Below are 26,147 nucleotides of genomic sequence, written 5' to 3' on the forward strand. Positions count from 1 at the left end.
AAGCATTATCAGCATGTATAAAAGCACACACACACAAAAAATCCCAACCCAAAACTGAGACGAGTTCAAATTAAATTAACATGTAGAAGGCTGGCACTCTCTGCTGGAATCAACTTTGTTATTATTAAGTTCACAGCTGCTGCTTCAGATAGCTCCTTCTCTCAGGATTTTGACTAAAGGTGCTTTACAAATTAGAAGTCAGGTTGGTACTTTATCATTTTCTCATTTTTCCTTTAATCTCCTTTCTTCTGCTTAATTAATTCCATGCTGATTCTTTCTGAAACTGAAAATATTTTCCTAGTTTTCTGTATTCACAGTTACCATCTCCCAGGTGAGGCTTCCCCAGCAGAAGGTGCCACCCAAGGCAGAGGGGACCATCCTTCGTGTGGCACAACCTGCATGCCGGAACAGCCCCCAGGGATGCCGCTGCCCTCCAGCACAGACACCCCGTGGGATGCCCCGCTGCCTGCCTCAATGCCGGCCACCACCAGTAATCAATCCTGTGTTTGACGAGCACCGCAGTTCCTGAGCTCCAACTCCCTGTAAATTAATGAGGAAATATGATGAGCTTTTACAGCATAGCAAAACACAATTTGCCATAGACTGTGTTGGTCGCAAAGCCCCTTTAAACTCCCAAGAGATCATACCTGCTTCGGCATGTGTGCTGGGTAAATTTACACAACAGTCTAAGGGTGTGATTACAGCTTGGGAAAACATAGACAGTTTTACAAACACATACAGTTTTAAGCTAGCTAGCTTAGTGACTGTGCCAGATATCTTACTGATATCAATTACCAAATAAATCTCTTCAAATAAAAGGAAAGATTTTCTTTTCCAGTCAAGCCTACATGGATGACATTAAAGATGGTGTTGTGGTTTAACCTCAGCCAGCAACTGAGCACCACACAGCCACTCGCTCAGTCCTCCCCGCCCCGGTGGGATGGGGGAGAGAATCAGAAGAGTAAAAGTGAGAAAACTCGTGGGTTGAGATAAGAACAGTTTAATAATTGAAATAAAATAAAGTAAAATAGTAGTAGCAGTAATAATAAAAATTTTAAAAAAAGAATATACAAAGCAAGTGATGCACAATGCAATTGCTCACCACCCAGCCAGTCCCCGAGCAGCGGCCCCCCCAGCCAACTCCCCCCAGTTTATGTACTGAGCATGACGTCACATGGTATGGAATGTCCCTCTGGCCAGTTCGGGTCAGCTGTCCTGGCTGTGCCCCCTCCCAGCTTCTTGTGCACCTCCAGCCTTCTCAGCCGGTAGAGCGTGGGAAGCTGAAAAGTCCTTGGCTAGTGTAAGCACTGCTTAGCAACAACTAAAACATCGGTGTGTTATCAACATTATTCTCACCCTAAATCCAAAACACAGCACTGCACCAGCTACTAGGAAGAAAATTAACTTTATCCCAGCCGAAACCAGGACAGATGGATGACATTAAAGCCCGGGTATCCAGAGAGCTGTACCCAAGAACTGGCCTAGGAGTGCTGGCTAATTAGGCAGTTAAGGTGTGCAAAGAAAATAAGACACAGAAATGAAAAATCTCTGGAAATCCCAAATCCTGTGCTATCTGTAGCTAAACTGTGGCAGAAGGATTCCATTCATTATTAAAGAGAGCACTGATGATTTTATAATTAAAGCAATGTCACGCTGCCCTGGTCTACTCTCTTTTTCCTTTAAAAGCTTCAGCAGACAAAGAAGTAGCCTGACTTCTTTCAGAAGGGTGAAAGGCAATGAGAGCTATGGGTACCTAGTAATAAATCAATTTCTTTGCTTTTGTGTCTCAATACAGGCCCTCAAAGGCACAGAGGTCGATTGCTTATTTTCTTCTCATAGTCTGTGATGCCACTGCTAGGGCAGCGACATTCATGTTGGGAAGTTCAGTAGTGTCCCCATGGAGCTACAGGGTTGAGTAAAGACACAGAGAAAACACCCACTTAGATTGAAATGTGTTTAATGTACTCATGTGTTTACAACACAGTGAAGACACATCTTTGGAAAGATCTGTGGTGCTTTCTGCATGGATAGCCTAGCAGTTTTCTCGGGGACTCTGTGCCCCACGTACCTGTGTTATGTGAGCTGCTTCAAAGTGGTCTGTGGCCTCAGCATAGCACCTGGGTGATGTTCCCCTTCCTAGTGATTGTAGCTATTCCTGCTGCTCCACCTCAGCAACTGATGGTGATGCACCAGGTCTGGAGCACCCGTATAGACCCTGTTATCTGGGTATGGCTTGTGTCTTGGCTGGCAGGGAGTGAACAACTGAGGAGGATAATGGAAATTCCCCTTCAAAACCAGCTTCAGTGGTTTTTTGCATATAGCAGAGGAGCACTGAAATATTTTACCATATCAGCTGACAAGAAGTATACAGCAGAGATAAAAATGTGACTGTCTATGCAGCTAGGAGAATAAGAGAGATAATATCAAAAAGAATGTGGGAACTTAGGGAAGCCTGAAATGCTTTAGGACATTGGAAGAAGTCCCTCACTGTTATCTTCTGTATAAGAGCTAGATCAAGCTACTCCATTTAAACTAGCCTAGGCAAACCTAATTTGGTGAGGGATCATATCAAGGAGCAGACCAGCTAGCTTGAACTTAAGGAAAGCATCACTGGTTTGGGGGGGGGAGGTTTGAATGAATAGGAGGTGGGTTAGAAGAAATACATGAATCACCCCTTGAGCCAACAATGTAGTTTTTACACATTTAGAGGTGAGCTAATAGAGAAAACCAGCAATGTTTTACAGAGTTTTCCACATAAGAGAAGAACATTTGTTTTTCTAGGTCAGCCCTGTGTGTTATGAAGAGACTGCACATGCCTTCTTCCCTGAAAGCAGCAAGAGTCAAAGAAGAAACCATTTTCTCCAGTTCCTGATGTTGTTCAGCTCCTGCGTGGACAAAAAGCTGATTCATTCAGCTTCTTCCTGGCTGTTATCCCAGCATTTGTTCAGGTGCTTCTTTATTCCATCTCCCAGATCCATTTCTACCGATTATTTTCTGCTTCACACTCTTTCTCTTCCAATACAACCCTCCCCAAGGACCACACGGGCCAAGCCCTCCCACCCACACAGGCAGGTGATGCTGCGCTGATGGAGGCCTGCACTTCAGGTGAGAGCTGCATCAAAGATTTCAAAGACGGAGGAAGGAGTTAATGAGCGGCCAACAGTAACAAGTGAAGTAATTTGCTTTATTAAAGAAAGAGAGGATTTTATGCTGTACGTGCCAATTATAGAGAGAGAGACAGACACCATGGCAACAAGCTTGTCAGGCAGTAGCAGGGCACTACTTTAAGATTAACTATGGTGGTGGAGAAACTTCAAAAGCTTTGGAATTTGGGTTCCTTTTGCACCCAGAATCTCACTTGCTTTTATGGACTTTATTTGAATCTCCAGTATATGAGCCTAGGTTGGATAACAACAACAGCAGGCTGGGATTTTGGATGCATCCTGAATAAGATGGAAAGGAAAAACATGCTCACAGTATCTCAGCACTTCCAGGCCTGCCAAGTTGTCTGAACTGTATGGAAATGAAGAACTAAAACATACCATCGCATCAGGGTCAGTCGGATTGTCTGAAGTAAAGAACAAAAAGGAGTTTGAAAAGGACTGCTCCTTCTGTGCTTACTCATAAGCCACGGATCCGATCATTAGCCTGCAGTGATGCGAAAGCACAGATCCCTCTGTAAATCTCCCGTTCTGGGAGGATAAGCAGGTGACAGATAATTGCACGTATGAGGCTGATTCTTTTTATCCTCCTAGCTCGTAGGCAGAATCCCAAATTCCCGTGACTGTCTTGCACCTCATGCAGACATTTACTCTGGTGCAAAGCTGGTGTCAGATGCTGATGTGGTAGGTTTTATACCCACGGGACGTTCCTCTATAGGCAACCACAAGACAATTAGTGCACAAGGAGGTTGGAACTCTGAACATGGTCTAATGTGAATCACATTTTACAGGAACAATGTACACAGTTCAAGTTTTCAGTTCACGAGGCTGCAGTGCAAATGAAAACATTTCTCTGGGAAAGTGGAGAGAGAAAGGAAAGATCTGAAGAGCCATTGCAGAATCTCCATGGGGGCGTCTCTTTTGCTCCAACCTTTATAAAGTGCTGAGAATGCCATGCAGCACGGTTTTCATAGTGACAGGGAACATATCACAAATTCATGAACCTTTGTGACTTGCCTGCATTACAATTCTCGTGACTGAGCTACTCAAATCTAACGGAAGCTAGCAGTGCTTCACAGATCCAAAAATGAAGCACGGCCAGCATGCAGGGTACGAGAGTGCAGGGAGTCCAGATGACCAAGCCCTGGCTCAGCCCAGCATGCCCCACTGCTTCCACAGGAGCTGCTGCAGGTATTTTAGTCAACAGGCATTTTAGCCGCATCAGGACTAACTGGGAGAACTGATGAGCACAGACATTTGCTCAGTTTGCAGCACAAGAAAGGAAAATAAGGTGGACGTTAAACAACTTTTGTCAAGTAAAAAGGAGAAGTGCATTCAATCCCATGAAAAGGCTTATTTTTGAGCAGTTGTTCTCTGAGACCTGATAGCCAAGTGCTGTGCTCAAAGAACAAATGAAAGAGGAGGTGGCTCCTCTGGTGCTGCCTGCTTCCCAAAGATAAAGGAAGATAGAGTGCAGCACTCTGCCCATCCTGTACAGGAGGATGAGAGTCATTGAGATAACTGTGAGAATTATTGTGGTGGGGACATCTTGCGTGATATAAAGGGAGAAGAACTGGGAGCATGCAATGGATTTCTGTGTATATTTGAGTTTTCCCAGTCCTGTTGAGAGAGGCCTCTCTGTGATCGTAATTGGAATGAACTCATGAATAGCACATGTGAGCAGAAAGAAAATCCAAAGCTGCAAGCAGTTAGCTAATCCTGCTGCATGGTTAGTAAGGAGACATGTTGCATACTCAAGATATAGCGCAGGGAAGGACATGTTCATCTTACTGAACAGGCAGAACATTCACTAGAAAATTCTCAAGGTTTTGGAGACCTCAGCTTGCTGCAGGTAGCTCTCTCTTCCAGGCAGGTGGAGGTACGTAGACATCTATTGTTGGTCAGCAGGCAAATATCTACTATGAGAAACTGGTGGCAACCTAAGACAGCTGCGTGCATGTCATGACCAGTGATAGGTGCACAGGGACAGTAGGGGAAAGCCTACGGTTCCCCTGCTGGCTGTTTTTATCCTGCAACCTGAACTAAAAAGTATTTATTTCTCTTTTACTGGGACAGGACCTCTAAATGAGAGCAGTGAATAGCATCTATTGGAAAGGCAGAGCCACACACTGAAACAGGTCATACGTCCCTTTTAGTCAGACAGCTGTAGCCAGCACCAAGAAGAAATGCTGGGAGATGTCAGCTGGAGGCTTGGGGGCTGTCACAAGGCATTCTGTGTTCAGAGACAGGAGCCGAACAACAGCTTTCTTCCTGCTTAAAGAAAAAGCTTAGGAACAAGCAGGCGTGGAGAAAGGTCCCTCTCAAACACAGCACTGAAGAGAGATGGCCCCACATCTGCCCTGGGGACACAGATCTCTGCCTGCAATCCTTCCGCTCCCGGGGGGAAGTGTCAAAGACATGTTATCTCGTCAGATCATTACTGCAAATTACAGAAATATTTTCTGTAAATTGCTAAAAAAGACTGCTAGATTATCTTGCCTGCATTGCTGTGCTATTACTCTTTATAATACTGTGAAATTAAATGCAGGGAGATTTATTTTAAAGGACAAAGGTTTTACAACCTAGGAAAGCATAGCACTATTAGCCAGCGACTATTAGCTTCAGTTTCTTCTTTAAATTGTGATCCACATTAGCACATCCCTCGCACACTCAAGCTCCTGGACCCCCTACACGTACATTTTATGTTCCTCTCCTCACGCGTGCCTTCATGAGCTTCTGAGCTCCAATCACTCACCTCCTAAAACTCCAAACCCCACCTTTGGGCACTGAAGTACACATATGGACAAGCATTCTTAGGAGAAAAACTCAGCTGAAATAACTGCCGCAACTTGCCTATGGCCTTCCATCCTTGTTCCTTTCCCTGGAAGACTGAGCCAAGACTCGTGGATGAGTGCCATCATGTTTGCGTAATTCCCTGTTCATCCTTGGGGCTGTGTCCATGCTCGATTCCCCTGTGCTCTCAGCAGCTCATCATCTGCCTCTGAGCCCTGAGCTCCCAGCTTCTGTGGACGCTTGGCACAGCCAAAGTGGACAATCGGCTGGGAAGGGTGGTAGCCAAAGCAGCAACACAAATTTTGTCCAGGCTCTGGGCATGCAATGGATTTCTGTGTATATTTGAGTTTTCCCAGTCCTGTTGAGAGAGGCCTCTCTGTGATCGCCCATTGAGCATGGGTTTCTCTCTGTGAAACATATGCTGGACATTGCAGGCAATGGAGATCCCTTCCAGGATTTTGAACACTGCTGATCTTTGATGCACAGTCAGAAGTCAAACCAAAGCCACCTGGGCCCATCTGCGGTAAGTCAAAATTTGTGACATTTCAGCATGACACATAGAAATACTCTTTGGGCAGGAAAAGTAAAGGAAGTTAAGTTTGGGTTTGTTTGTTTGTTTTATTTGTTTGTTTATCTTTGTTGGTTCAATAGTGTATTTATTTTCTAACTGACAAGAGATCACTTCATTTTTACTTCAAATCACTTCAAATAACCTGCCAGTAAAGAAACCAAGTTTCTCTCTCTGCTTTCCGTAACAAGGAAAAGCCGAATGAGTGGTTCCATGTTCAGAAGAGTCTCAGAGGTCTCTGCTGAATTCGTCGACCGTGGTTCAAACCAGTGTGCAGCACAGCCACTGAGGGAGAAACAGAACAAGGAGTCAGACCATCTGGAAGGTCCACAGGATGCCACCAGGGCACTCTACCACAGCTCTAGGAGAACAAGCTGGGAAAGGCTGGAGCTCTGTTTTAATCTGTCGTGCACGTAGGATCCATCTGCTTTGGAACTTTGGGGAAATTTATTGCCAGGATCAGCCTCAGACATTGCAAGTGGGGTCTCTTCCAAGGGAAGACCAGTTCTCCAGGGTAAGCTGTGTGACCTTTGAAAAATTCTAGGGTCGGAGTATGCAATGTACAATTTCAGCTAGATTTGACTAACTGTGACTGAGGGTCACAGGGCTTCCTGGCCATCCTCCTCCATCTGAGCCAGTCTTCAGCTGAGAGGACTAATTGGATGGGCCTCTTGGGGCCCCTTCCAGCTGTTTCCTGAGATATATTTGTATTCTGCAAAGGGAAGACTCAAGCTGATTGCTTTTATTACAGCTTCAACAGGATGAATTTGCATTAAAAACAATGCGGGGGAAAAAAAAGACCTGGCATCTTAAAAGGCCTCTTCTAATTCTGGCAGGTCGATCGGTACATTCTCTGCCAGACAAGAACAGTTCCCTGCTGTGTGTTTTCTAATAAATTGACCACTGCCCTCTGAAAGAGTGAAACACACTGTGTAAGCATCTTCTCAAGCAACCTTAGCGGTTTTGAACATATCTTTACTTTTTTGCTCATATAAGGTAAATGTTCGTTCTACTAATTCGGACAAGCCTTCCAAGCTGAAGAGCCTTTTCACATAAACAAACTTGCCCTTTGAATCGCTATTGAGTTTACCACTTATAATAATGATTTTAAATAAATGTATTTTAGTGCGGTCCATTGCTGTAGCTTAACCAGATGTTATTTCAATATGACTAGCCTCACCTCAGCCAGAGAGAGCTGGATGACTCCACTCTTGTCTTTGTCCAGGAGATGAAACACTTCTGAAAAGCAGAAGAGGGGGAAAATATATTGGATATAAACCACAGAGTTTGGCATGTAGAGAATCAGTCTGACAAAATGTAGAAGTCTGGCTTTTTGCCATGATCTACTGGAAATCTAGACTGGTTCTGTAAGAGCATATTACAGCTGTTCTTCTTTCCTCTTACAAGTCATTTCTAAGCCGCTTCATGGGGCGGAACAGTCAGATCTACAGCAGCAAACTGAGAGTTGGCAGCAGGACAACTATAAAATCTGATGCAGTAGCATCTGGTATGATCCAAGAACAAACCTGTAAATCAGGTCTGAGTAAGGACTGTAAATGATAAATGGTACCATTTATAGGAGGTGGGACAACTTGGGGGCCAGAGCACTGACAATAAAGTGTAGATGACTGTAAAGCAGAAGAGCATGATAGGTTATGAAAACATGTCTCCCACGCTCCATGGTCATTCAGACAGGAAGGCTTTTGCTACTTCTCTGCTGCTTTCTCCAACAGACACAATTTTGCTGGCACCCTCACATTTCTATGCAATTTGCTACATTCACAGTTAAAAGACACCAAATACTTAATGAAACCCCAAAGTTTTCAGGAACTCCCCTTGGCTGATGAATGGAGGCACTTACTGAACAGGGTCTCCAAGCGGATCATACAGGCCACAAAGCCATCAAAATCAATGGTCAGCTTGCTGCAGGCATAGCGGGTGATAATGCTGTGCTGCACCTGATCGTTGAGCATGAAGCCTGAAGGGATGGGAAGCACACAAATCACTGACACAGCAGGTTAATATGCTGTCTTTGATGTGACTTACCCATGGACTGCTGCAGCTGCAGGCAGACCTAGGTGAAAAATTGAGGACTCTTCCTCCCAGAAGGTCTGTTGGAATCCATCACCCACCTCTGTTGTGGGTCCTTTCCAAAGCCCATTGTGCTGGGTGAAGAGAGGCATAAAGTTCTCCCACAGCATTTTGTCAGTCTGCATATTTCACATAGTTTCACAGCATAACCAGTCCTATGTTCCCCAGATAAACCCCTAATTAGCAAGTCTTGGTGCTGCAGCTGAATAGCAGTGATTGCAGTAGAGCCAATTGCTCGCATAACACATTGGGCTCTATTCAGGCCCATGTTAGTGCTATTTCTGTCTCTGGATCACTCACATAGACTCCACAGAGCACAAGACAGATCAAAAAAACAGTGTTTCTCTAGATACCCCTGAGCTGGCAAGCGCTGCTCCAAAAGTGAATAGCACGCATCAGAGAGGATATCGTTGGGGCATGCCTTGATCAGGCTTGCACCTTCTCTGGTGTAGAGAAAGGTGATGGGAGGAAATGAAGGAAAAAGAGGATTTGGACATAGCTTTGAAAGAGGACAATTAGATTAGGAAATAATGACGCCAAAAATAGAGCAAGTAATAATCAGATGGATAAGCAATGATCACAGCATGGACAAAAATATCAGTGGTTCATAATGCAGAACAGAGGATGGGTTTTGATGTATATAACAGCTGTGACTGTCAGGAAGGGAGAATGGCACTGGCAACGCTGTGATCTAGGAGACGGGAGGGAAGCAAAGCCATTAAAGGCTCCACTGTTCCTCCGATGTTTGATGGGGGGACTGCAGTGATCTGACGGTGTCCCCGAACAGCATACTCACCTGCCTCTCTGAGGGCATTTCGCATCTCATGGGAGTCGATGGTACCGGAGTAGTCACTGTCCACTTTCTTATAGATCACCTGCAGCAGAGGAACGAGGGAATACGGAAATGGCTTTTCAGTGCGTGCCCGCGCAGCAATGTGATGGTGCAAGCACAGGCAGGCAGGCTTTGGCTTTCATGGCTGGGTAACAACGGTAGTGAAGACATGGTAACATGAGGCTTGCCAGGAGGTAGCAGCCAGAATGAAATAACCAGGCATCCTCTAGGGTTTAACCTTGGTTTGCTAGTCCACTCTGCAGCCCGTGCGCTGCCGTCCTCCCTGCTCCTGTAGCTAGATTAAAGCCAGGACATTCGTGCCTACCTCTGCTGCGTCCACACCATCACTCTGCTGTGCAGACACAGCCTCAGGCTTCTGATGGCTGGGACACGGGCTGCCCCTACCAGCCCAAGCTCCTGCTCTTTGAAATGTTAATGAGCAAGAGAAATGTTTCAAGTAGCTACTGGCAAGCAAGGCAGGCTGGGAAACATGTTCCCATGGCCTGGCAGCCTGCCCGCCTTCATGTTACACGGTGGCAGACAGGCCATTGGGGAAAATATCCTATCACTTGTCAAACGCTGCAACAGACAAAGTCCATTTTGCTTAATATTTCACACGACATGACGGATGCTTCCTACTGCCAGTAGGTTTATTATCGAGAATTAGAAGCCACACAGATCTACAGCTCAGAGTGGAATTGGCTCTTAGGGCTTGCTCTGCCAGCACCAGCCTCAGGAGGACAGAGGTGGTGCCTCCGGCTGAAGGAGAGCTGAACATCTCCTCATGAACCTCCAGGACAGATGCTCTGTGCTAACCAGCATCAAGCATGGTAGCAGCAGACTTGCCTGAAAGGGATATTGTTAAACAAAGAAGGTCCAAATTTGACCTTCCTTTAGACTGCTTAATTCTGGGTGCACTTGGAAAATAATTCAGCACTTCTACAAGATTTAAAAAATACAAAGCCAGGTTTTTGTAGGTCCTAAAAATATGTGTTTCTTGGTTTTGCTGGTGCTCAGCTGGCAATGTAACATATCACAACAGCAGAGACATGTTCATAAGAGCTTTAATATAGCAGAGAGCTGTCTTTGCCAGGAATGAAAGAGGGTTAATCTGGCTTTCCATAAGGTACTGCAAATTATGGAGAGTAGTGGGGCCAAGGTGAAAGAGGATCTGCTTGTGTCCTTTTAAATCAGAGGTGTTTCTGAGCCCTGGAACAAGCTCCAGCCATGAGAAGGAAGACTTCCAAATATATCTGCCTGTGGTGGCTTAACCCTATCTCAGTTCTGGATCTGTACTTCAGAGCTGAGAGGGAAGGGGAGCGTCAGAAATATTATGTTACCAAATACTTTTGAATCTTCATCCAAAGAGTCTTGAATTCTACAAGTCCCAAGGTGCCAGTCCCATTGGTCTGGGGATGTTAAGGCATGGTTCAAAAATCAGGATTCCTCTATCCTTAGCAAAACTGGAGAGCAACCAGTTCTGATAAAAACAAATCACCCATCACAGTGTCATCTTAATGCCATATTCATTCTCATTTGTAATACATCTCCATCTCACACAGACATGCCCACAGCTTTACATGTGCTTAGCTAAAGGCATGCCAAGAATTTCTAGGCTATCTGCACTCTCAAGGAATGATATATGGGATTGCTAAATATATAAGCACGACTAGATCCACTCACATTTTGTACAGTTAACAGTAGATTAAAGCCCTTAGGGAAACAAAGCACTGGCCTCACAGCAGACAAGTGTTAGAAAGCAGACACAGGAACTGTGAGTGAACAGAGAGAGTCAATAGTAGGCTACGCAGCCTTCCCCCGTGTCCTTCAGGGCCTTGAATATCCCTTCCTATGGAAAATCATGCAGGAACAAGGAGTTGGCCCCCATCATGCTGTACTTATTGAGTTGCCCTGTTGGGTTTGGGAGGCTGTGGAGTGTAGGGCAAAGGCATCACTTCTCCTAACAGCTGGTGATCCACAAGATCCACAGCTAATCCCTGCTGACCTCAACATGACTGCGTCATGAGACCAACATTGGTCTGCATGGCAATCCTGGCAGCATGGCTCTTGACCTTCCCAGTGCACTGGCTACCTTCCCAACATGTCAAAGGAGCACTGGGCAGATGTGCTGACCTCTCCTTTTCCCTTGGCTACGCAACGCTTATTAGCTCCCATGTGTCCTACAAGCTATGCAGAAGGGAGGGAGGCACAGCATGTACTCATAGCCTTCCCCTTCTGAACAGGCTCTCCAGCCTTCCTCTGCTGCTTTGAGCTCTGTGCTCTATAAGCAGTACCTGACTTAGAGGTGGCAGTTGAGGTTGTGCTTAAAACCTGCCTCCTGCCAAGCACGCTGTGTATGCATCCGAAACTGCACAGGTGCATCCAGGCAGAAGGTCCCTGCTTCTCCTCCCTGCTATTTTTAGGGAAAAGTTTAAGCAATGAGAGATGCAGAGCAGGTGACAGAAGCGGCTGATGATTAAATCGTTCAGGTTTCTACAACCCTGAGCTGATAGAGCTGCTTGGCTGAATTTTATGCCTCCAGCCTGGACAATGGAAATGTAAACTTCAAAAAACAAAAAAAAAGCCTATCTTGTCAGGAAGTTTTGCAAAGGAGATCCAGAAACTTTAAAGGTGATGAAATTATGTTCAAAGGATACATCTAAAAGGCTGATCATCTCCCTGCAAGTGTTAATGTTGAATCCATCACTTCTAATATCCTTTCCTGTAAAAAAAAGGAAGTAAAATCCAAGTCAGAAATACTTTTAGGCAAATATTTTTCTGCAGGCAACCTTGGAGATGTCAGCCACCTTAAAATCTTATTAGCAAAGTAAATGCTCTGCCATTTGTTCCACTATTTCCCTTCAGCTGATTAACATGGATTTTTTGGCACTGGGGCAGGGGATGCTATTGGTCTTGGGGGTGGTAAGCTGTCCACAGAAGTTATGCAGCAGCATAATAATACCTTCCCATGGTGGTCCTCCCAAGAAGGTACAGGGAATATAGTGCCTCTGCAGGACATCGGCTGGCAGCTCTTAGAAGGGAAGCACCAGGTGGTATTTTTTCCCTCCATATTAGAGGTTCAACAAGCCAGGAGAAACTCAGCTAGGGGTGGACAAAAACTCAGTTTTTCATCACCCTTAGCTGATAGAGCTGGATTTTGCTAGCACAGATCCCATCTGTGTGCTGATGGACCCAGGCACAGACATTCATTCTGACCAAAGAGCAACTTTATGTCTCGCCATTTCAGCATGTGCCTGTCAGCTCCAGTCAATGGGCACTACATAACATAACTTACTCTTTGCCAAAACCCGGTTTAGGATAGTTTGGAGTTCAATTGCAGTCACTTCACAGTCCTGGACAGAAAACATATTTTAGGTGTTAACACAAAAATTATTTGAAACAAACTATATTCATTTGCTGTCAGACATCTGGGGACTATTTTCCTTCCAACCCTTATCTAAGGCATGTAAACCTTTAATTTTTTTCTAACACTTTATATTTACTATCAGACATCACATGGAGGACATCCTCAGAAATCATGAATATATCCTAGCCTTTCAAATGGGAAATAATTGGTTTGTTAGGTGCCATGGTGACATGACCCAGTAAATGTTAACTTTTTAACAGGTTTGACTGAATTGGGTGACTGCCTTCTTTCTTCGCTGAAGAGGTTCAGGAGGGCATTTGAGATTTTTCAGGCTTATGGAAACTACAGCCAAACAATACTAAAATTGCCCTCTCAAAACTCAGAAAGGTCTTTCTGATGAAGAAGATGTTTTCCCTCTTCGGTGCCAGTGACCACCTGTTCATTAAGAGAAAATCTGACATGACAGCCACAGGCTAGCACAGCAAGGCTTTGTAGATACTGAGATTTGTCAAATAGAGAGAAAGTTCAGCCAACAGTTTTTCCGATTCCCGGGGCTTCTAAACAAAAAGGATGGAATTGGCCAACTACGCAATTGTCAGAATTACACGCTAACTCCACAGGTCATTTACTTCACCACGGGATAATATTTTCACAGTCCTCACTCCCATCACCCCTATTTTCAAAGTTACTCCATGCCCTGCATTACCGAGGGAACAAATCACATTTTGCACCAATAAAAGTAAAAATGTAGTGAAACTGTTCTATTGTAAAATAAATTGAACTGAAAGTGTGAGTTAATAAAAGGGGAGAACTGCTTGGTTTTTTGAAGACTAGACAGTAAAAGGAACTGGCAAGTCAAATATTTGCATAATCATAACAGAGATGTCCCAGTCTTTTTCTTTCACTTTAATCCACTTACCTCTCCAGAGAGCTTTTGAAACAGAGTCTTGAACTCATCATCTATATCTTTGTTATCCACATGAGGCTGGAGGAAAGAGATGACCGAGAATGTGGTTTACAAGGTGGTTCTAGAAAGCGAGCTGTGGATATCGTAAAGCAGCTTTACAAGGGACTATTTACAGCAACGGAAAATGAGCACTTGCTCTGCAGCAATGGCAAAACAGAGGCACTACTTAAATCACGACCAGCCAGGGGCTGACTTCATTTGGGAGTAAATGCTTTCTAAGACTGACAAAAACGTTTTCTGCTACCAAAGTAGTTTTATAAAATAGCTGCAGTGAAAATGTTGCTGCACCTGGCCATAGCAATTCAGCAGTTCCTTGGAAGTCTCCTTTTGCAATTTCTCTTGGGCTTCAGGAAGACAATTTGTTTCTATGAAAAGGATCATTCAGTGCCCTCCCCGCCTTCTCCTACCTGTACTAGATGGAAGGGCAATTTAATGTGTTCCAGCCCAGTCTACAAGGGTGCAGTTTCTGTTCCACATGGGCCCAGGTACATGAAAATGCACGTGAAACTAAGCCATGGAGATATGTAAAGAATCGCTATAACCAAAAAATATTTTTCCTGAGCACAAACACATACTGTGATCCCAGCTCAGGGGAAAAATAAAAATCTCACCCCTGATTTGCCCCTACATTATGAAAGAAAAGTCTGTTAAAAAAAAAAAACCCAACAATCGGCCCAGTTAAAACATTTACCTCATAGGGTTTTGCAGCCACCACATCACCAATAATCCTAAGGAAAAACAGAAAAAAAAAACCAACACCAACAAGAAATGACAAGTCTGTCATTTGCCCTTAAAATAATTAGCAAAACAAGCTAGTTTAACATAAGGTGTTACCAAATGCATAGAACGAGCCCCCAGGTTTCCTGCTTCTTACACCTCTGTCTGTCCCACCTCTTTGAAGATATTTTCCTTGGGAAATCCATCCTTGTTGTTCTTGTCTTGTATCCAGACTCCTGTTTTTTCATTCAATGGCTGCTATTGATACAACTCTTTTTAAAACCATCTCCTCGTCATCATACTCCCAAATCCTGCACTCTCTAATTGTGGGAACTTCTATTTCACAGACCTGAGGGATCTAGTTACCACTTGAGTGCTTGCTGGAGGCCATCCGGAGAGCCATGACTCTCTACCCATGGATGTCTGTGTGTCACATACGGTAGACTACATAAGAAAAGAGGTCCTAGAAATGGGTCTATATTGCTGATTAAGGGAAAAGATAGAGCACGGGATGTGGGTGCAACACCTGACCTTTTCCTTTATGTGCCTCACCAGCAGAAGAGGAGGCTTTACAGAGGAGATACGCACTGCGTTTTGGCCTGTTTCTCAGAAAAAACTCGCAGGCAGAACTCTCCGTTTTTGTAAGGCTCAAAAGTGGATGGCACAATGAGGTACTCTCCCCGGGGCAACTTCATGCGGCTGGAGACTTCACGCAGGTTGACATAAGGATCAGACCGGGCTGCCGGTTGGTTCCTTGCGAAGAAAGCACGGTTCATATGAATATCTGTGTTATTTTCCAGCTGTGGGAAATGTGTTTTTGTTAGAAACCATTCGACAATTCACTGGCAACCCAGCCACCCTATTTCAATTTCAGTGCTTTAAAGCCATCCCAAGTTTTTTCTTAGTGTAAAATAATAAATCCGTGAGCGATAGTGTAAAAGATAACCACCAGGGTTCTGTCATGGGAAACAGCTAGGTGGATAATTAGAAGGGGAAGGTACCTTCCTTTGTAAAGATTATCTTTTCACATGCCTCTTTACAGTCTGTGATATAAAATAAATAAAAAGATCATAATGTGTGCTCATATCTGGTCAAACTAGTACCTGCTGTACTTAAGTCGTCCATGTATTGAGCATTTTTGCTTTCACAGGCTGCTCAAATTTAAATTTCAGAATGTTTTTGAGCAATTTATGGTATGGGATAGATCTAATTGCATAGCACTTGTAGTCTCTGATTTATTTAAACAGACAGAGAATAATAGTAAACAGAACGCAGTAGTAGTCACAAGGGTGAGACTTTTGGGGCCACATTAGATGATTTACCCAATTTCTATTAGTAATACTAAGGGTATTCTTTTGGATTGTGTGGAATAACATATGTACATAACTTTTCCTTAATACCAATATACTATTAAACAAGTGAAACATTGCATAGCTCATAAAACAAAACACCAATGTAACAAGAAACAGTAGTATAAGAATAATATCTCTGCTCTAAACCTCATATTCATGACTTTTGCTCCACAGGGATGTCTTTCAAAAGGTGTGATTCAATGATCCAAAAAAAGTGCTGTGTGCCTGACACAGGGTGGGGAATATTGCATATGGATAAGATTTCTGGTTGTCTAAGATCAGACCATACAAAGACGTTATCAAACATTTTGCAATCATTCAGTTTTTCTGTTGTAAACTGTAGAAAAATATGGGTTTTTTTCCTCTTTCGTTCTGAAGATAAGATTGGATTTGGTATTTATTCAACCACCCCATCCTTTCTCCCCGCTCGATCTTAAGCTAAGTGGGACTGCAAAGATTAAGCCAGATCCATATCTTTTTCAATATATAAAGTTCATTTTCTCTTTGCGTCTACAAGGCTGTTAAAAGAACACAGTTAATTGCTACATGACCACAAGTTCATTTACTGAGAGAGAAAAAAAAGGCTGAAAAGCCAAGGAAAAATTGGCAGCGTGGGCTGCTGGACCTCAGTAATGAGTATAGGCTATTCCTACTGCCAGACACCCCTGGGGTCTCTTTCTTCAGGAATGAAAATTCTCTTTACCTCAGTATTGACATCTGGGAGGATTAGGAAAGGTCGAGCGGGGTTTGTTCATTACCAGGAGCCCCAACTCAGAACTTTTTATAGACTTCTTTTTATAAAAAGAATAGATCCACAGAGTTTGGCATTTCTTCGAAACAACATTAGCTACATTTTCTCGATTTTAGAGCACAGAGAACCTGTTCTGCCTTCACCTGTACTAAATAGACAAATTCTGACCTGTTATACAAACTTAGTGGAAGCCAAATTTCAACAAGTATAAATGAAGTCAAGATTGGGACTCAGATGTCTGTAATAAAGCCTTGTGCCCCAGTCCCTTGGAAATGGTTATTCAGAACTTGAGATATTGGTCCAGTGATCCAAGAACAAAGCTCTCCAGAAGAGCTGTCATTAGTAAGGAAGAAGTCTTCCTGGTAGCTAAATTCTCCAGTGCAACAGGAGGTGCCCATCTGGAGGCTAGAAGTCTTCAGCAGAGACTACATACCTCCTGAGGAATCTGAAAGGAAGATAAAGAGCCAATGTTAAAGGTCTGCTACATACCTGCATCCATCATTAGAAAAAAAAAATTAGATAAAGCCTCCTTCAGACACATTTTTTTCATTTTCATTTACAACCACATATTGTAGTATCAGTTATACATGAAGTTCTAGCTTGTGCTAGAGCTGTTCCAAAGGAAAAACAGGATCTTCATCCAGAGGAATCTATACAACATTTAGTTGCTTTTCTCCTGATATGGTGTTGTGAATGATACTATTGGTTGGAAATATTTGGATAAGCCTTTAAATGTTCAGTCAGGAAAGTCAACAAGTTAGCCCCACTTTGCTAACCAAAACCAAACTGAGAATTTATTACAGCAGACCTAAAATCTACTAGTCTACTGTTACTGGAATATGATGAAAATATAAGGCTACCGTCACTAGCAATCAGCCTGAGGATGATGAGATTGTTGTGAGGCAATTATAACAAGTAAGAAGTTTCAAAATTTGGCCCTTCCTAAGTTAACTAAATTGCTATATTAATTTGTACCTCCAAATATAAGGTAGCTTTTCCAAAAGAAATTAGTTGTCTTGAGAGCACAGATTCCAGTGAGAGCCAAAGAGAGTGTCCTCCCAAGTCCCAAAAGAGCTTTTGAAAATATCGCCCATACAATGATTCTGGGGCCTGAGATGGCCCCCTGAGAACTCAGGGGGAGAACTCTTTTTCGTTATAACCAGTATACTAGAAGGCCAGGAGCTCAGTGATGGGCACACTTAGAGTTATTGTCAATAGGCAGTTTGAGCTACATGACTTAGAAAAGCTCTGCAGGGCAGGTAGACTTGAGCATACATCTTTTCACCTTCTCCTGCACAGAGATCTGCTTTAGGTCACCATCCATGCTGTCCTAACTGGACCTCCTCAGCCCCAGCATCAGCTGCAATGACGTAAATCTACAACAGTGCGTGACCCAAGTAACTTGGATCATACCTGGATGTCTACCTGAGATGAGTTAGCAGCCATGTCTTTCAAAAGAAAGTCTTCATCTTGTTAAGAGTCACCAAGTCTACCCTACTATGGAAAAGATCACAGAGGAGGCAGGTGGGATGAAATAGATGTAAAGCAAAAAAGCTCTGCTAACTTCTCCAGGGTTGTACTCAGTGATATGAGCAGACAAACATCCTTAATGTGCAAATTCAGGATGCCAGTAGGCCAGGGTGCTTGGCACCACACAGATGGCAACTCAGAAATGGGCTCGGTGAGAACCATTTGTGTATGCAGACACTTAGGCACTAGGGAAAACCTTTCCTAGTTTGGAACCATCCTGCACAAGATATATTAGCAAAAGTCAGCCATTCCCATCTGCTCCCACCTGTGCTGGTTAATGATCTTCATCCAGTGGAATCTATACAACATTTAATTGCTTTTCTCCAGATATGATATTGGGAATGATAATACTGGTTGGAAACTTTTATATTTGCTTCTCTCCCCTCACATCACAGACATTAGAGGTGACACTGTAGATTTTTTCCCTGCATTATATTTTTAGAGACGGAAGCAACACTGGGAGAATCAGAAAAAAAAAAAACAACTAAAATTACTGAACCAGAACAATAGCATGGTAGACAATGAATCAAAACAATTTTCAAATGTAAGGGAAAAATAATAAAAAAAAAGAAAGTGACTACTGAGCACTAACGATAGGCTGTAATCAGAAACACTTATCTGGAATTGCCAGGCACCCTGAGCCTGCCCCCATTCAGATTTTGTGAGAGGGCTCTCAATGAGACTGTTGCTAAATTATTGCCTCTAGGTTTACACTGCTCTCCTGTTAAAGTGGGACAAAACCTGAACCTTAAATTTATCTGAATCTTCCTGTATTATGTGGGTCAGGAAGAAATGAGAGAAGGATTTGAATCATCTTGCAAAATACAGTTCTTATTGAAGTGTAGTGCTGAATGTCAAGATGTAGCACATTGCTAATTTTTTCCAGTGTAGCAGAACAGGGAATAAAGCCTTTAATCAGGAACAAACTTTACCTGATAGAGCGAATAACCAATACTAAGCAGAGCTTCTCCCATTTTCTTCTGTCTCCTGCGGTTCTTCTGCATCAAGCCCACCAGTATAGTACAGCACGGCTCATTCAAACTCCCTTCATGGCCATCATCTGGTTCGTCCAACCGGATTTTAAACTGGGGATTGGTCCAGTATGTCGCTAAGAATTCCCAAGGCGAGACAAAAGGGAGGAGATTTTGCTGTCATTGTAGCCAACATGGCTGTCACTAGAATTATAGAGAATATCTCTTTGGAAGGACTTTTGCCTGGAGTTTTTCCAGTCCTTTCCATTACATTATATGTTTTTATGTTTTCACAGCTATGCTAAATATCAATTGGAGCCATGGCAAATCAAAGCACGAAGGTATTTCCTGGGGAGTAATGACCAACAGGGAGGAGCTGATATCATTAATTCCAGCCAGTCATTTGTCTCCAGGAAAAGTCCTTGGCCGAGGCTGTTATTGTTGCAGGAGGACTAAATGCCAGACAGCCTCTCCAGAGGTCTAACCTGAAAATGAATGAGAAGCAACACTACCACTGAACTGTGACACTTTCCTGGCCTACCCAACCCTTCAGAGGATTATTCCAGTCAGTAGCAAAAGCCATGTAAGCAGGAAAAGCAGACAGAGGAAAAAAAAACCTAATACAGCCATGAATTAACTGCTTAGTGGGTTGGTAATCCCCGACGAGTAAATAAGTGTGAATTAGATCTTGGTTTAGGCTGCCAAGCTTTTGCTTATTATCTAAATCCTGCAGAAAGAGCTGCACCTCCAAGCCCTTCCCACCGAAGCCCCCTCCAGTTCACAAGCATTTATTTTGATTGCTGTATTGGTATTTCACCAAGTGCCCACTTGGCTGGGTCTCCACCTTGGTAGTTCTGGCAGCCCCCAGCAGTCGAACCCCGTCTCCACTGTCCATTAAACAGGGTCATGTCCCATTTATTGACCTCGTTGCTTGTCAGCGTGTCGGGAGTCAAGTTGCAGATCTCAAGGCGGGTGAACTGCCTTTGAAAATCTGAAAATGCCATCCTGGTGCACAAAAAGACCAGGGTTAGTCCATCAGCCTGCAACAGTTGAGGCAAGTGCAAATAGATGTCTCCCAACAGGGCAGCAAACGCCGGTACTACAGAGCTGCCCAAAGCCCCATTTAATTGAACTCTGAAGCTTGGAACTGGCTTTTGGGAAACAAAATTTCCTACTCCCTGAATGAGCTGTATCTCCTCGAGGCAGTTGTTCTCTCATATAGCTGATTGCACTGAAAGACGGTGGGCGTTTATCTTTCCAGTCTAGGAGAGAGTGGCATGGATTCAGTACTGATCCATATAATCAGCTAACTGGGATGGGCTTTCCATTAGGTCTGGGTAAACAGACTCTTCCCAAGCTGGTAATCTAAACTTTTTCATTAGTGTGTAGCATTTAGGCAAAAAAACAAACCTCAAAATATAGAGCAGCTGAGGTTCATTCTTGCCACCTCATTAATTTTATTACCATCTGGTCTCTATATTTTGGATAAGCACTGAGTTATGCAAGCTCTAATAAAAGGTAATATTTGAATGGGAAGGGAGATAAACAAGAGGCTAACAACACACACATGTCATTATTAACCCCCTTGGTGCTGGCAGTTTCTCTCCATCCAACTGAAAAGACTGCTTAAAAAGCATATGTGTGCATAAAATGTCCAAAAGATTAAGCTAACTGAACGATTCTCACCAAAACTCTCCATCATCTACTTGCTTATCCAGCGCCTGTTTTTGTTTGGGATCAACATAATTCCATTCAGGAGCACTGCAGACAAAGCACAAAAGCAAGCTGTTCAGCTGTTGTATTTTATTCTACAAGATCAGAGACTTAGGCTCTGTCTTCGGTTAGAGCTGATAAAGGAGTATGTATTTCTTCAACAACTAGACCTTCTGCCCCTCCCAATGGCGGTACGCACTGCAACCTGACTATACAGGGCTGGAATCAGGCTGCAACCGTATTTGCAACAAATAAGCCTTAAACTGAATCATCACTGCCAGGTGCCAGAATGTACAAATATTGCAGACTGGCTGGATTAGGTAACATGCAGCCTGAAAGTCGGGCAGAGCTTCTCCATTGTAAGATCTGTTGGGATGCCTGATAGTCTCCCTAGGGAAATGATATAAGCTCCGCTGTTGGGGTCACCAAAGAACAAGAAAGCAAAAAGGTGGGATTAGAAAATGTACTGCAGAAAACAGCATTGCTCCTTTCCCATTCTGATGCTACTGTGCAGCAAGCTGGCTTCTGCTCTGATCTGCTCTCACGTGACGGTACAGTTCTGCACCTGCCTCAGCAGGGCTGTCCCATGGTAAAACAGGTGCAAGAAAATCAGGATGTGTGTGTGCCTGAAGCACCTTATCTTGGGGCTGAGCAAAGCGGTTCTGATAAAGGTAAGAATAATTCTAATGTTTATCTCTGTTTTCTATCCATAAGTGTTATACAACATTAGCGCTGGTATTGCAGTCAGTCAGGCCAGGAAACTGAAATCTCGAAGTATTGCGTGAAAAAACATCATGGCCCAAATGAAAGTAAAATTTATGCCACTCTAAATATAAAAAGAGGTGTTGTCACTGCCATTCTCATGAGAGTCCAAGGTAGTTGAAGCCCAGACAGTTTCTGATAGATTTTCAAACTTCTGGGTCCTTGGCTTAGTCAACATCCCTATTTTTTCAAGATTCTCCAGTAAAAACTAAATACTGGTCTGATTTAGAGCACAGCAGCCTTAGAGTTGAAGCAGAGGCACAATGGTTCAGCCCTGCTGTATTTCCCAGAATAGGATTGGTTTGCATATCCTACTAAGGTCCTGGCACCATCAGTAGGATCAATCTGAGAAAAGTCATCTTGTAAAATAACATGGAAATGGCTTGCATTGGGCTGCTCACAATTAAAACGTGGGCTGTTCTCTTTTATTAGACAGCTCTGCCTGAGGCAGGGAAGAATGTCCGCTGGGCAGAGCAGATCAATATCTAACCTTGCTAATAAATTAATAGTGTTTTATTCCAACTGATTTAGTATCTCTCCTAAATGTGTTTTGTGATTGGATTAACTGCCTAGTCTCAATTTAATTTTTAAAAGATACCAAAATACACTGAAGAGAGAGAAGCAGGGGCATATAAAAACCTACTTATCACTCCAAGCTCCAGTCCATTCCACTTCACCCCAGGGATTTCTAAGCCTCATTAGTTTCTCTGGCCGTCCTCGGTAATCTACCTAAAAGATCCACAACAAACAGAGCCTGAGCACTTCCATTATTCCAATGATCACAGGGCAATTGCTTTTCAGACAGGATAAAACACGATTTGTACTTGAGTGATGCAGTCTATTACAATTTGCAATAGTTAAAAGACACCTAGATACCTTCCACCCTTATTTTACATTATCCTGTGCCACCAAGTGAGCCATTAGCTGCAGCACTCATCATTTCATATAATGACAGCAACCTGCAAGGAAAAACATCAGCTGCAAAACAGCAGAATATCTACATCCTCAAAAGCAGGAGACATTGCACAACACAGCAAGGTTGGAAAGATGTTATTTGGCATGGACACCTCTGTAATGATTCCAGTTTCAGAGGGGCAGGAGTATTTAGGGCTCACTGTGAAGGTGAGACTAACAGAGGAGTTCATGAAAGAGGCTTTTACTCCTTTCCCATTAGTGCTGATTGGCAAAGTACACGCTCCCACCTTATGCAGTAGGAACACGTGGGGAAACAGCTGCCTCCTCTCCTGTTTCTCCTTTCCATACCCTCCATTTCAGTAACAGCTTGGCCCACCTTTACATTTTGTATTCCAGTCTGTTGGTACAACACAAGTTGCAGGCTGCACAGTATACACTATATAACTACCAGTACGGAGGTTTCAGCCTAAGTACTACAGATACTTTCTTCTTCTGTAAGAGGGTGCATAAGGTAGCAACATTTCTATTTGGTCAGTCACAGAAAGACATCAGAAAGTTGAAGGCATTGCAGCATTGCAACCCTAAGCTGTTTTGTATGACGGCCCTGGAAAGGCTGGCTTACCTCTTCTGCTCCAGTGACAGAGTAAGCGTGTCCCTTTACCAGCTTCAGACTTGTGATTGCTTCTATTTCAGCTGCAGTAGTTATCTGGGGCAATAAAATTATACACATTTAGGACTATATATTGTGTACGAACACAGCTTTCATGAGCAAATTAATATGGGGGAAGATATCCAAAGTGGTATGCACAATGAATATCAATATTCCTGATGCAAAGTGTATTAAATAGAGGTGAGATCCACAGCAAAAGTTCACCTCCACAGTTTCATGCCCTTAAATACGCAGTCCTAGCACAGCAGAGATTCAAGAAGGTACAATGAAATCTAAATCTAAATCCGATTCCCAGCTCAGGTAACAGATCCAGTTACCTGCAAAGATGTGTTCATGTGAATTCGGCTCTAGCCTGCCTCAGTTCAGATCCAGCACATCAAAATTTCAACTCTGGTAATCCTATATGCCATGAACCAGGATTTCAAACAAGATAATGAAAAGGGATGTGAAAGGTGTGGAGTTGCCAAAACATGTACAAACTTCATCTGTAACTTGAGAGAATTTGTATTACAGGTGTCAATAATCTTCAGGATTGAAAACCAAAGCCAGAATCAGACTACAGGCTACAACAAAGTATCTCAAAGAGTTTGTCTCTGGCAGTTGTGTGTCTGGAGCTGAAATTACACAGAATTTGAATGAGAAAAGGTACTCAGAGAATGAAAACAGAGTTCAGGAAGACCAGTCCCCAGTTCACGGCTCAAAGTATTATCACAGGCTGACTTGTAAAAAAGGAGGCATGACAAGAGTTGGTTATTTAGAACCTCATCCAAAGTTTTTTATAACTGAAATCAATAAAAGTCTCCCATTAACTGTAGTATGCTTTTAATTCAGAGCTTCCTACCTATGTCTAACATTGGTCCAAGCTTTTGTTACAACATGGACCAGAGCCCTGAGAAGAGGAGCAAGGAGAGTAAAGCGGCGGCAGTCTCTTACATCAATGGAACAGCCAAGCAACGACCCAGCTCTCAGAGCCTTCTGGATGATTTGGTACAGGTTTGAAGGAGCCCTCCGCAGCTCATAGGACTCAGAGATGCCTCCAGTGAAGTCCTCAAAGCCCTCCATAGTGGACCCTCCTATGAGAGCTTCGTAAGAGCCGTTCAACCTGTGGGGAGATGACAAGAGCTATATAACGGGCCATCTCCACTTGTAAGCATTGGCACCGCAGAAAGAAGGGTTCATAATTTAGTATCCCTCGGTCTATGTGATCATCAGTGTGACCCGGGGCACCAGAAGTAAAGCCCCTTGAAACAGACAGTTGGCAATACCCTTTATGGACCTAGAGGAAACTGTAAATAATGGGTGGAATGGAGGCTGCATTTGAGTGAAGTGCATTGTGTCTAACACCACAACCGCCTGGGCAGTCAACTTCTGCAAACCCAGGAGCACCACCTCCTGCTTAGCCACCGTACTTGGCGTAGGCCTTCTCCAGTAGCGCGCTCCAGAACTCATTGCCTTCCTCCGAGTGCACGAAGAGCAGCTTCCCGTTCTTGGTGGGCAGCCTGTCGTCCACTACGACGTCCACCCACTCCCCGTACTGCCAGAACTGATGAAAAGAAGAAAGGAAAAGATGATGAGGGCGGGTGTGCACATAATAGCTCCACACTACCATCTTCCTACCCCTTCACTTGTCATCAGTTCCCCCTCGATAAGTCACTGTAAGGTTTCATTCCCATGTTGGAGTCCTCTCCCTTGTAATAGAGGCAAACTCTTCCCAGCCCTGTGAAGCACTGAGCAGGCTTCTTAACGCTGTATTAAATTTTGCTGATAGGTAATATTAACAGCAACTTGTTGCACATAACATCTGGAACACTGTCTGTGCTCCATGCAGAGCTTACATGGTAGAGAGTCCAGAAAGCTAGCCTGTAGACAGGATACTCTAAAGTCTCTTTTCTTGTCTACTCTTTTAAGGCCCAATCCACTGGATAAAAAACCAATGCCCCTGTAAAAATGCTGCAAGGAGAGGTCACTCAAAAGGGAAGCACTCAATAGTGCTAATCCCTTCTGAAAATACTGGGAAATGTGTGAAACGTTGCTAATGCTAATTTTTTGCCTGAACACTAGAAACATTTACTCCAGAATTTGATGCAGTCCTGAAAGGAAAGAAGATAATTGACACAATAACCCCTCTGCTGAGATGAGCTGGTGGAAGGGATAGGTAGGTGCTCTGTAACATCTGTCCTCACCAAAACACCTCCTTTAGCTTTGCAGAGTGAATCCATACTGCTCACACCTGAGCCTAACCTCTAGTCAAAGCAGGCTGGCTCAGTTCCAACACACTGGGTCTGCAGGCAAGGAAATCCAGACAAAGGTGCAGGGAGGGAAGGGAAGGAGGAGAAACCGCATCAGCCTGAATTCACTCTCGACAGTCGGCAGCGACAGAGCTTGGTTTGACTCACGTGGCGTGATGGTGTACAAAACCTGTATAATTCACCAGAGCCCTATCAGATGTAAGACAGCAGAACCTAGCCAGTGAGCAGGTGTCACAACGTTATTTAACTCTGCTCTTCTTTTCTTCCCCGCTTCCCCCTCCCGCCTGCCCCATTTCACTTACACACTGTAATTCTTGAATATATAGCCTGTGCCAAACACAAAAAAGCTGCTTTTAGCTAAATACTAGCATTTTCCTCTTTTATTTTTAATACTCTGATCATATAGGTACCTGGAAATGAAAGATCCCAGCGTAGTCCTTCTGGAAACTCTGAGCCTTGGGAACAACACGGTACAGAATATCTGGATTCAGAGTGAGAGATGCAATGGCAGCTAGGAGCCAGCAATCACCTAAAAACACATACGTTACAAGGCAGAAAAGTTAATTAATAAATAGGGGTTTGCCAAGCTGATCCTTACACCATTATGTCAGTCTCCTGTCTAGACTAAAATGCCAGCATTAAGTGCTTTGCAAGGTCCTGCCAGACTCAGTATTGGTTCAGCAATCCATTCTTGTTTTGTTGTGCTATTTATCTCTTTTGCTCATTTTCCACTCACCC

The 26,147-nt window shown here is 43.6% G+C and overlaps 1 protein-coding gene across 2 annotated transcripts in view; it reads right to left on the bottom strand.

Moving 5' to 3' along the window:
* Window positions 1–6,561: 6,561 nt before the first annotated feature.
* The window catches only part of CAPN8 (calpain 8), a 31,033-nt gene continuing 11,447 nt past the window's right edge, over window positions 6,562–26,147 (bottom strand). The window contains exons 3-22 of one of the 2 annotated variants that reach the window (XM_076334634.1): window positions 25,820–25,938; window positions 24,570–24,703; window positions 24,094–24,262; window positions 23,113–23,196; window positions 22,219–22,304; window positions 20,787–20,861; window positions 19,945–20,105; window positions 19,062–19,237; window positions 17,033–17,044; window positions 15,085–15,296; window positions 14,471–14,507; window positions 13,732–13,797; window positions 12,741–12,798; window positions 12,103–12,167; window positions 10,786–10,854; window positions 9,410–9,488; window positions 8,655–8,687; window positions 8,384–8,500; window positions 7,703–7,761; window positions 6,562–6,807 (exon numbers count right to left, since the gene is read on the bottom strand). In XM_076334634.1, the coding sequence (XP_076190749.1) occupies window positions 6,784–6,807; window positions 7,703–7,761; window positions 8,384–8,500; window positions 8,655–8,687; window positions 9,410–9,488; window positions 10,786–10,854; window positions 12,103–12,167; window positions 12,741–12,798; window positions 13,732–13,797; window positions 14,471–14,507; window positions 15,085–15,296; window positions 17,033–17,044; window positions 19,062–19,237; window positions 19,945–20,105; window positions 20,787–20,861; window positions 22,219–22,304; window positions 23,113–23,196; window positions 24,094–24,262; window positions 24,570–24,703; window positions 25,820–25,938 (1,835 nt within the window). In that variant the 3' untranslated portion in view covers window positions 6,562–6,783. The remainder of the gene's footprint in view (window positions 6,808–7,702; window positions 7,762–8,383; window positions 8,501–8,654; window positions 8,688–9,409; window positions 9,489–10,785; window positions 10,855–12,102; window positions 12,168–12,740; window positions 12,799–13,731; window positions 13,798–14,470; window positions 14,508–15,084; window positions 15,297–17,032; window positions 17,045–19,061; window positions 19,238–19,944; window positions 20,106–20,786; window positions 20,862–22,218; window positions 22,305–23,112; window positions 23,197–24,093; window positions 24,263–24,569; window positions 24,704–25,819; window positions 25,939–26,147) is intronic. The other variant, XM_076334636.1, reaches the window with a different exon arrangement.

This window comes from Aptenodytes patagonicus, chromosome 3 (assembly GCF_965638725.1).
Source record: "Aptenodytes patagonicus chromosome 3, bAptPat1.pri.cur, whole genome shotgun sequence".
NCBI lineage: Eukaryota > Metazoa > Chordata > Aves > Sphenisciformes > Spheniscidae > Aptenodytes > Aptenodytes patagonicus.